This window comes from Lactuca serriola, chromosome 3 (assembly GCF_051521515.1).
Source record: "Lactuca serriola cultivar US96UC23 chromosome 3, Lser_US96UC23_V15, whole genome shotgun sequence".
Lineage (NCBI taxonomy): Eukaryota > Viridiplantae > Streptophyta > Magnoliopsida > Asterales > Asteraceae > Lactuca > Lactuca serriola.
The window spans coordinates 161,156,669-161,169,250 of record NC_136410.1 but is presented as its reverse complement, the minus strand read 5'-3'; the positions used below and the strand labels follow the sequence as shown (position 1 = coordinate 161,169,250).

The 12,582-nt window shown below is 38.3% G+C and overlaps 1 protein-coding gene across 1 annotated transcript; it reads right to left on the bottom strand.

The window, feature by feature from the left end:
- Window positions 1-11,365: 11,365 nt before the first annotated feature.
- On the bottom strand, window positions 11,366-12,296 carry LOC145095829 (uncharacterized). Its single transcript, XM_079033651.1, has 2 exons — window positions 11,632-12,296; window positions 11,366-11,420 (listed from the first exon to the last, which is right to left on the bottom strand). The coding sequence occupies exons 1-2, from the start codon at window positions 12,294-12,296 to the stop codon at window positions 11,366-11,368; spliced, it is 720 nt and encodes a 239-aa protein (XP_078889777.1).
- Window positions 12,297-12,582: the final 286 nt, after the last annotated feature.

Genomic DNA, 12,582 nt, shown 5'->3' with positions numbered 1-12,582 from the left:
GGCATCACAAATTAGGCCACTCTAGTCCTAATATGAATACCTAGCCTACTCTAGCATTCATAACATATCATATCATATCTCATAACACATAATGTATGGGTATTTTGGGAAATCACCGTTCGGGCGCTGGCTGATCGTACACACTGCTCCATTATGCCTTTGTCAAAATCTTTTACTCTCTTAGAAAAATTGTTTATTTTATGAAAAACATTCTCAAATCCTCAGTTTGAATTCAGATACATTTGAAAATGCACCCGAATCCCTCAAACCAAGGCTCTGATACCAACTTGTAACAACGTAAATTTTCAAAATAATTTTTTAAACCATATCTTCAATCATCAAAACAATATCAAACAAACTGTATCCAATGTCATCATAACAAACAAATCCCAGAATCTAAAAAGATCTCTAATACATAAATCCTCCGAGTGTGTACGGATCATGCCAGCGCCTTCCCACGATCCTCGCTAGTACCTGAAACACACAACACAACAATTGTAAGTGTAAATGCTTAGTGAGTTCCCCAGAATACCACATACAACACATACGCCTTTCCAGGCCATAACTCTATGGGACCTTCAGGTCAAAGTGTCTTAGGGACTTCCATCCCGAATCCTGGTAGACCTTTCAGTGCTACCCGTATCAACCTTCATGTCCGTAACCTCCTGACCTTCCGGTCCATGTAGTCTTGCCTTCCGGTCCATATCATCTTGACCTTCCGGTCCTTATCATACATAGCATTCATAACACATACATATCACATATCAGCACATAACACATATATCTGATAGCATATAAGACCTTCCGGTCACACATAGGTACCCTTCCAGTTACAGTATAGTGAGAAGACTCACATCGGGTATCTCGGATAATCTCTCACACGAGAACACTGATCTAGCCCTAGCCTAATCACATAAACAATACTAATAAATAATGGCTCTCAAAGGCAAGATTAAATCCATTCCTACAATACCATAGAAGGGTAAAAGACCTTTTTACTCCTCCCTGACCCAAAGTCCAAAGGTTGACCAAAACCCTAAATGTCAACGAAAGTCAACCCTCCGGGTTACGCTGCGCGTACCAAATCTATACGCTGGGCGTAGCCGGCGACTTCAAAGAATCGGGGAACGCGACCCCTTACGTTGCGCGTACTGGGATTACGCCCCGTGTAACTCCCAGTTTCATATTCCTTCAGATTTTGGGTCTTAAACGGTTAAGACACACGTCCAACTTTCAGATCCGACTGTCCCTAAGCCTCTTAATCCATAAAGTCGGTGACTTTAAGCTTTTGCATGACAATAAAAGTCACCAACACCCATATCATTCCATTTCCAACACTTAAAAGCCCGTAACTCAAGCTTGACTCCATAATAACGACCAAGATGGTATTTTTATGGATCTACAACACATATATCACTGGAATGGGACAGATCTAGGTCCATGGAGTCCCTTATGTTCATAAAGTCTCTACCTTTGGGACTTTAACCCTAAAAATGGACCATGCAACCCAAACCAAAATAAGGAGGAAAGTTCTGAGCTTTTTACCTCTAAGTGAAGCTCCTCTCTCTGAAGAACTCAGATCCAAGCTTGAACTTCAAACCCTAGCCTCCACAAGCACCTCCCCTTCTTCTTCACTAACACACAAAGACACCTTAGCTCAAAACATTCACACACAAGCTTTTGGACGAGGGAAATTCTCTTTTAGGTTTTCACTCTCTGAGATGGTGGCTTAGGATAAGGCCTTATTATTCCTTTTATAGTGCACAAGTCACATTTTAGGGTTTGCATATGGGCCCGGTACGCTCAGCGTAACCCTGGGTACGCTCAGCGTACCTAGGTGACTACGCGTCCAACTTAAGCGCATGAGTATACGCAACGTACTCTTTAGTACGCCCAGGTTACTCATTTGCAACATTTTCCACTCAAGGAATAATTTTGACAACTTGACAAAAGAGAAGGGTTAAATAGTTGTACCTGAATTTCGGGATGTTACATTGTTAAATTCCTCCTGCTCCTCCATCGATCCTCTTTGTGGGACAATCTCTCCTAAAATGTCCGGTTGCACCGCATGAATAGCACACTTGACTTGTATCAACATTAGTAGTGGTAATGATGTGTTGGGTCAAAGTCCTACAGAAGCGGGTAGTGTGTCCCTTCTTATTGCACCTATTATGACGCAACTCCCTGCAAACTCCTTTGTGATGGTAGTTACACTAGGCACACTTCAGGAGTGTTTCAGCATATTCCCTGACCGGTGTTGGAGTGGTTGTTGTCGTGACAGATGTTGTGGCAGATTTTGTGGCTATAGGGGTGACAGATGTTGTGGCAGCAGGGGCTGCCACAGGTTTATGTATCTTGGCAAGTCTTTGAGATGACTTACACTACTTTTTGTTCCAGAATTTACACTTCATGTTCTTAGGGTTGGGAGTTGGGGTATCCCTGTGGATAGACACTCGTTGGGTTCCTTGATTTTTACTACGGTTTGAGTTGTTAACACTGTTTCTACTTTTGTTTGGGTTGCTAACATTGAATTGTGCCATGTCAGCTGTCACGACAGTTGTTACGGTAGCTTGGAATGTAGCGGAATTTATATGTAGAATTGGGGTTTCATTGGTTGGCCAGTTATTTCCATGCGAAGACAAGATGTTGTTGCATGATGTGAAACAATATTGTAAATAACTATGGTCATTTCTAGTTGTATTCTAACTTTATATATATATATATATATATATACATATGAATTTCTCGTTTTGTTATATAATTCTCAATGTTTCGACCTACATCCTATGATGTACTCATGGTAGTAGGTAGGAATAGGTATCAGATGAGTGTTAAGTTTACATATCCTGGTACTACTTTTGTCCATGCACCATTAACCACAGAGTTCTGATGGGATCCGATGCATTAGTGCTGGCATGATCGCACCCGATGAGCCCACAGGGAGGTATCTTTCTGTTATACAGTTTAGAAGATGAAATGAGGGTAAGTCTTTAGTGGTTGTTACAAGTCGAGTCTTATTTGAATCGAATTTATCTTAGTTTCGAGTGTATCATGTTCCGAATTTTATAGTGCTCTAAAAACAATTCATAATATAAGTCCATTTAAAATAGACTTATGAATTAGTAGTAGCTACCCTTGTAGGAATTTCTGTGAATGGAATAACTGATACTTGTTGTTACGAAAGATGAGATAAACCTAACACATAGTGTGAGTAGTGTAATCATTAATTCACTAGGTTATATTAGTATATTATGTATTAGCGTGACGTATATAGTGCTTGGTCTATTTCCATATCTAATGAGTGGTTTCCTCTGTTCTTTGTTGTTTCTATGATTGTCCTGGTTTTAGCTGGTAGGGATTGGTTGTCTCTAAGCATTCCTATGGTGTTCTTGTTCTCAATAGGTGTGTTGAATCCTTTCTAGGTCATGCTTTGAGTTTAATCATGGATCTCCATCACTTCATGATGGAAAATCTGACTCCGAATGTTTGAGCAAGTCTTTCATGCCTGCTCCTGATCGGGTAAAGGTCCTCAGTCATTTCTCTAATTCTCCACCCCTCGTCTGATCCCCTCTCAGGATCCTCTTTATGAAATCTTTCTTGTTTCCCCCTTGATTATTTTGTGGATTGTGGTAGTGAAGTGTTTGTATCTATCTATCTTGTTCGTGCAAGAATGGGAATGTATAAGGAATCTTATGAGATTAATTAAAATATTTCTTCTGAAGTTTTTGGGGATCCAAATTGGGTCCTCCTATAGCCATGCAGTGCATGCAAGTTGTGTATAATCGAGATCAGATAGAACTTCGAATAAGTGATCCTACTATAAAACCACAACCAATCAAGGAATAGGTAGTAGCACAAAGACCACAAATTCTAAGTCTATATAACCCTGAAAGCATAGACTTCGCAATTATATACCTGCCACTAAGGGTCTTCTAGTTTTCACATAAGTGAGTTATAGTGCCTAAAATACTCCTCTAGTATTTAGATTGTATGGTTGATGCTAAAGTTTTCTTGGTATAGGGAATTGGTAAGGTTTTAGACTTGTTGTTATCTTATAGTACCATAAAATACTCCTATAGTATTTTCACTTTATGTTTTGTTCTAGAGAACCTTTGTATATGGAGTTAGGTAATTTTTACGCTTGTTGCAACACCATCATCACTCCCAAACACATGTTGGTCGTATCTCAAATCAATATAGTTGATCAGTCTATATTTATCCCAGATATGATTACATAACTGTCCAGGTTTGACTGTAGTGCCCAACATCTAAATACTTCTGTTTTGTTCTTCTTGTGATACTTGTTCTAGTATGTATATATGCATGTATGCATACTTGTATAAGAATACTTATATTCTAAAAGTATCCTTTTAGTTAGAGCATTTCGGCCCCATTGTATTTATAGTTGTATATCTTTTATCGGTTGATATACCGAGTTCACAATAAACAATGATCTTATACCAATCTGTCACACCCCAAACCGGAATAGTGGAAACGTTTGGGGGCAGAGGACGTCATGTACATTATCACAACAATTGTATCATAGTAATCAAAGCAACAAAAACCATTGTATTAATACTATAATGTTTACATTGTATTTGAATCATATAAGACTGACTCCATAAGTAAATAGTAAGGTAAAGACTTGAAGCTATTATGCTCCGTCTTCTAGAACCAACGCGGGTACCTGTCTACTAGTGTCCTGAGAATACAAGTGGTTTTGAAAGAGTGTCAGCATTAAAGTTGGTGAGTTCATAAGCATTTGTTTAGAGAAAGTATGTTCTTTATTCCTTGAAAACCTTAGTAAGTTCTTCCAGAAAATCCTATATTTTCCGATGTGATGTAAAGTAATAAATGTGTCCCATGATAGTTCCTTCTACAAGTACTTTATGTACACAAGTTATCTACAATTTGAATCCAACAGACAATCAATTGTGTAATTCTGGCCTAAGCTCACAACCAAACAAGGAACAGGAAATGAGGAAGAAATCACACATCCCACTATATGTCGGATCTTTATCGTATATAACACATCACATTCACTAGGTACTTACAGAGTGAACTGTAATGGTTCTTTTAGAGATGTAAGTGTATCCTTCCAGAAAATCCTATATTTTCTGATGTTAGGTATGTTCCGCTGAATCGTACTTGGAAAGAGTAAAATGTAATATGACTGTATTGATATTTCAACCCTTTTGTATGCATGTACTCTGTTATACGTTCTTTCAAAAATGTATGTATTGTATTAGAAAAACAGTGTATTGTACTTGTATATAATGTATTTCTTGTATTAGAAAATAGTGTACTGTACCTGTATTAGAAAGTAATGTACTGTACTTGTATATAGCGACCCTAGTTGTATGTGTGTTTAGTGGCCCGACCCATACCTTTTTTCCCCCTATAATTTCTTAGTGTATACAAGTCATATATAACCCTAAAGTATAAAATAAGAGATCATAGGATTAGCATTATGGATCCTTTTAAAAATGTATATTAAACCCTTTGTATGAATGTCTGGAATCCATCGGTAGTGATTAAAATAGTGTACTTTTGTCTTATTAGTTATAATAAAACCTCTGAATGAGATGACATTTGTTACCCCATAAACTGTAGCTAGTAGTCAGGGCATGGGATTGTCAGTCCCGTATAGATCTACACACAAACTCACATTCACCCTCCTGGAGACTTTGGTTATACTTTATAGGACTTAGTTACCATACCCTAATGGGGAACAATGAAGTAGTACCCACAACCCTATATTAACTAGATACGTATAGAATACAAATGTTTCTTATGTTTGAAAATGTATTTATCACCTTGTATTACTAGTGTACAAATGTTATCTCGTTCTTGTAAAAGTATATATTCTTTGACTTTGTAAAATTATGTATATGTTCCCTAAACTACACCTATTGTAGTTTACTTGTAAGTTCTGTATGCAATGAAAAACCTAGGAATTTAACCGTTTGTATAACACAATAAAATAATTTGGTAAGATACCCTTTTGCTAGACATGTTACAAAAGGTTTAACGTTTTATCTAATAACATTTATTATCATATATATATATATATATATATATATATATATATATATATATATATATATGTATGTATTTTAGGAAGATAAAGTGTAAAACCACTTGAAGTAGTTGAAACACTTTTAAAATGATTTAAATCCGATGAAATAACTTGACTTGTTTCAAAACTGGTTGAAATCTTTTGGATATTAACATAAAATTTCCTTGTTTTTTACTTGTTTCAAAACTGGTCGTATTTAATTTAATAGGATATTAATTTAAATAATAATTAAATACTAACTTGATTATATAAGAAGGACTTACAATTAACTTTGGTGTTAATTGGAAATGTTGCTAAGTGTTTTGGTTGCAAAATAGGGGTTGACGGTTGTATAATTGGGTTCACAGTTGGATCTTGAAAATTATCAAGATTTTAAGATTTTTTTGAAGATTTGAATGTGGATATGAACGTTATTGGGGAATCTGTTGAAGATTTGAAGATTTATAGGCGTAAACACTTGAAGATTGAGAGAAAAAGGAGTTGTACACACACACACAGAGATATATATATATATATATATATACATACATACATATATAGGGGGTGTTTACGGTTGAAATGGTATTAGGCTTTAGTTTTTACGTTTCATAAATGGACTTGAATTGGGGTTTTCAGCCCAATAAGAGGGTGTTCTTGGATTTGGCACACCGTGAACACCTTTGATATTACTTCTCAAACCGTGAGCACTTCCTTGGTTGGATTCTTTGGACTGTGAACCTAGTTTCTAGATGCTTTTGGACCGTGAACTACTTTGTTGAATTGACTTCCTAACCGTTAACACCTTAGTGTTTTAATTCCAATCCATGAACACCTTCCCTTTATTACTTTAGGCCGTGAACCTTCTTCTTCTAGAATGCCTTGGCCGTCAATGCACCTATGGTGTGTTATTTATGTTTTAAACTTTGATCTTTTGCACAAAAGTTGGATTATATATTCCTAATTTAGTTTAGGTTTCTTTCTACACTTCTTTGTTAGCTCTATAAACAAGCCCTAAGGCTATAGAGGACACCATGCAATCAAGGTTGCAATGTGGATTACACTAGTACTTGGTTTAGGTTTAGACTATGCTAGGTCTAAAATTTGGAGTTGTGACAATAAGTTTTGAGATAGCCTTAACATTGTTTTTGAGTACCTCACCTGCATGAATAGATCTGGTCAATCACCAATATTATGGTCTACATAAACACAAAGGATATTGACAAAGTAGACAGATTATAGTTGACAAGACATTGCACCTATATTCCTAAATGGACGATTTCGATGAAGACGACCAAGGATATTGTTGTTCACTTAAATTCAACAGTGAGATCTACAGACAACCTTTATGTAATTCAATTTTAGGTGTACTAGAAGGTGTTCCCCACTTCCCGACATACCCCGGTAATCAAGAAATTCCAAAGAACTCCTTACTTTAGGTAAGTATTCAATCGTTAAGAGAGAAGATATATATAGAAGTGCATATGTTGTGCCTAGGTCGGATCTTTTCCAATCACGCATAGGAGACAACATGTGACTAACACAGATAGAGGGATTTAGAGGTAGAATGTTGCATATACTGTGTTCCAGGTCAGATTGTTTCCAATCACGCAGAGGAGACATCATATGGCTAACAGATAGAAATAATTGCATAGATAAGGAGGTGCATAGAAATAGAGTTGCATATATTGCATTCCAGGCCAGATATGTTCCAATCGCGCAAAGGAGGCAACATATGACTGACAGATAGAAAACAAGAAAATAATTTCCTACAGACCTACTTTATCAGAACCCACCATTCCGTACATCGAGGAAAAGTTGAGCCACAATTCTAGATACATATAACTTTAATGTATCTCGCAGAATCTGTTGTTTATCTCACAAATCAATCTATCCTAGCATCGTAAGGTAAGTCCAAACGAAACTATCTAAGTCCACACTGTCAAGTCCTTTCATTTTCAGCTATGTCTAGTCATTTTGAATCCTTTGTGCCTACCAGCACATTGAGCACAGAGTCTAGACAATTCAGCCTACTTGTTTAAAATGCCCGTTATCACTCATTATTAATATCACTTCCCAAATAACACCTACAAACAAAATGCTATAAGGACATATTTTTGGATTTTTGTTTTGAATTGTTTTTTGTATTTTGTCCCCCTAAATTCATTCATAAGAGAGAAAAGAAGTGAAAATAAAATAAAAATAAAATGCGCAAATTTAAACACAAAAAAAAAATTTAGTCTTCAAAATAAATCATCTTGAGAAAGCCCACAAGCACATCGAATCGAGTTTTACTTAAGGGTTTCGTAAACATGACCACCACATTATTATCAGTGTGGATCTGCTCCAAACGAATGAGCTTGTGCTCATAACAGTCTCGAATAAAATTAATTTTAATATCAATGTGCTTGGTTTTGGAATGATGAACTAAATTTTTAGCAATTTGAATAGCAACATCATTATCATAAAATATGGAGGTGTCAAGAAAGTTCAAACCGTAATCCTGCAGTTGGTGTTTTATCCAGATAACATGAGAGCAGTAGGCTGATGCAACGACATACTCAGCCTCAGCTGTCGAGGTCGACACCGTTTGCTACTTCTTGCACTACCAAGACGCCAATCTATTTGGAAGTTGATTTCCTGTCAAAATTACAACCTCCATAATTGCTATCAGCGAAAGCATATAGATCAAATTCAGGATTCTTAGGATACCATAGCCCCAATTTAAGGCTACCTTTGAGGTATCGAAATATCCTTTTGACAGCAATCATATGAGAGAGTTTAGGATTAGCTTGATATCTAGCACATTGACAGACGGTGAACATAATGTCAAGTCTACTGGCAATCAAATACATGAGAGATCCGATCATCGATCGATATTCGGTTTGATCTACGGAATCTCCTTTTGGATCTGGTCCTAGTAGGGGCTTTCAACCATTAGTGTAGAGGCAGGCTTAGCGTCTTTGAACCCGAACTTCTCAAGAATATCCTCCACATATTTTTCGTGATGCAGCAAGATTCTAGATAAATCGTGACGAACTTGTCATCCCAAAAACATCGTCATTTCTAATATCTTCTTCATGACTTCTTCAAATTCTTTACACAACACAGGACTCGTTGACCAAATGAAGATGTCATCCACGTAGATCTGGACGACAACATCTGATCAATTGTGCCACTTTTCTATCCATGTTCCAGCAGATGATATGTCAGAGTAACATACCTAGCTCTAGGAGCATGATGTAACCCGTACAAAGCTTTATCTAATTTGTAGATATGATTTGGAAATTTTGGAATGACAAACCCTGGGGGTTGATCAACATGATCTCCTCCTTCACGACTCCATATAAAAAGGCGGTCTTGACGTCCATTTGATAAACAGTGAACCTCATGTAGGAAGTGATGGGTTTTGAGCATTCTAACACTTCTATGGTGTACATGCAACCCTAGAAACCTTGGATCTATGTTTTATCTATGAGACATGCAAAATTGATTTTCCAAGGTTCTTAACCTAGCTAGCATACAAGGGAACTTTTAATCATAAAAAATAGCAAGAAAAACATACCTTGAAGTGATTTGGATTCCTTGAAAACCTTGTGAGCCTAGCACCCCAAGTGTGATGCCTCAAATCTCTCACACAACACCAAATGCACTTGAAATAAACTTTGAGAGATAATGTCACACATAGAAATCGGCTTGCCTGCTTTCTTTTTCACTAGTGACCGATTTTGGTGAGCTTCATATCATTTATATAGTGTGTTACAATTAGGGTTACACCATGAAAACCCTAATGTGACATGACTCTTCATTTCCATGACCCATGGGTTTGTAACTCCCATGGAGCATCCATGGATCATCCTATGGACCTTAGCCCAACTTGATAATGTGACACCCAATTTTTTTTTTTGCAAAAATTTTAAACTTTTAAAACCCATCTTAAATTAAATTAAAACAACTAAAATAGTCATAACATAATCCATCAACTTAATAATCATATAAAATAAGTGCGGAAGTAATAATAATAATAAGGTCCCAACAAAATAACTAGTAGCGATGTCCCGATGCTCCATGTCAAGCCCTAGCCTCTTTAATCTTAGCACCTGAAAAGTTATAAGGGAAAAACGTAAGCACGAAGCTTAGTGAATTCAAACACAGACATTGTACTAACATTCATATTTACTAGCCCTAATCCATTTTCCAATTATAATGATAAAGGCAAAGAACGAATCAATGTCTATATTACGAGAAGGACTTGTAGGTTTGAACCGCACCGGGAAGATCCCGTATCATTTGGCCCTAATCACCGCACCTCACGAGGAGTATTACGTTGGTCATACATTCTTCCACAAATCGAGCCACATCATTCTTCATTCCATGCCACCAGTAAGCCTCATGAAGGTCCCGATACATTTTAGTAGCACCAGGATGGATAGAAAATTTTGACTTATGAGACTCATCCATTAGGGTTTTCTGATTTCCCCCGGTATATGGGACCCAAACCCTACCGTAGCGAGTCAGCAAACCCCGCCCGTCTCGTTCCATCTTAGGCAAATCTTTCCCAATCTTCTCACGCCTGATGTTTTCCTCCAGTATTGCCGTCTTTTGGGCGTCCCGGATTAGATCTAACAAAGACGACACCATCATGATCCGGAGACACTTAGCTCGAATCGGTTTGGCAGATTGTTTACGACTGAGAGCATCAGCTACCACATTAGCTTTACCGGGGTGGTAGTGAATTTCACAATCATAATCTTTTACCATATCCAACCCTCGGATCTGCCTCATATTCAAATCCCGCTGCTCGAACAAATATTTTAGACTCTTATGGTCAGTGTATATGATAAACTTCACTCCATAGAGATAGTATCTCCAAATCTTAAGAGAGAAAACAACAGCCCCAAGCTCCAAATCATGAGTGGGGTAGTTTCGTTCGTGGGGTTTCAGTTGTCGGGAGGCATAGGCTATCACCCTATCTCGTTGCATTAACACGGCACCAAGACTTTGAAGCGATGCATCACAGTAAACCACCATATCCTCAACCCCATCAGGTAAGGCCAAAATCGGAGCATCACACAATCATTTCCTTAGCTCATCAAACGCCAGCTGCTGCTCTGGGCCCCAAACGAAATTCATTAATTTCTTGGTCAATCGGGTGAGTGGTAAGGCGATTTTAGAGAAATTTTCAATGAACCTCCGATAATAACCGGCTAAACCCAAGAAACTGCGAATTTCAGAAGGTGTTTTTGGAATCTTCCATTGTTTAACCGCATTAACCTTGGCTTGATCGACCTTAATACCGTTTTCTCAATGTTAGAGGGTGAGTACAGAATGCTGTTTTCTCAATGTCTTCTTCACGAACCCGCATCTGATGGTAACCGTAACGTAAATCAATCTTGGAAAACCAAGATGCTCCCTGAAGCTGATCGAAAAGATCGTCAATACGTGCCAACGGGTACCTATTCTTTATCGTGCGCTTGTTTAGCTCCCTATAATCAATACACATTCGCTGGGATCCATCTTTCTTCTTCACAAAGAGAATAGGAGCACCCCAAGGCGAGCAGCTTATCCGTATAAACCCTTTATCACTTAGTTCTTGAAGTTGATCTTGGAGCTCTTTCATTTCAGGTGGTGCCAAGCGGTAAGGAGATTTCGCTACCGGAGTCGCACCTGGCACCAAATCAATGCGAAACTCCACTTGCCGAATAGGTGGAAAGCCAGGGAGTTCCTCCGGAAAGACATCGCTGAAGTCGGAAATGATAGGAACGTCGTCTAGTGCTATAGCAGAAGAGCAAGAAGCCATAGCCAGGCGGGGAATGTCCCCCTGAATAATAAGTTCTCCACCTCTAGGGTTTCGAACACGAACTTGCTTCTTACGACAGTGGATTTCCGCATCAAACGCATCAAGCCAATCCATGCCTACGATAACGCAGAGCTCTCGCATCGCAATAGGGATAAGATCAATGGGGAATTCAACTCCAGAAAACTCGAGAGTGTAACCTTGATAAACATCGGTGACATAAATAGTGCGGTTGTCGACAACATCGACAACCATTGGGTGAGCCAATTTTCCGATACTACGCCCCAAACGATTAATAAACGTGTGAGATACAAAAGAATGGGTAGCACCGCTATCAAACATAACAACATCGGGCTTGGAATCTAGCAAATAAGTGTCTGCCAGTGTCGTTGTAATCACCGGCTCCTCCACAGTCATCTGGTGAGCACGACCTCGTGTCACCATAGTGGTTCCCTTAGAGGATGATGCAATTGCAGGATTTGTACCCCTGTCTCCTTTACCAGTCTTCAACTTCGGGCATTCAGGCTTCTTGTGTCCCGTCTCGTTGCAGTGATAGCAGACGGGAACTGCAGAAGTAATATGAGGTACTGCACTCGCAGGGGATCCCTACAATTCTTCCGATGATGCCCTGGCTTTTTGCAGTTGTAGCATATCAACATATTTTTCTCGCCCTGAAGACGTCCTATACTCATACCTTGACTTACTACCCTGCTTTTGCGTTTTCTGGGCA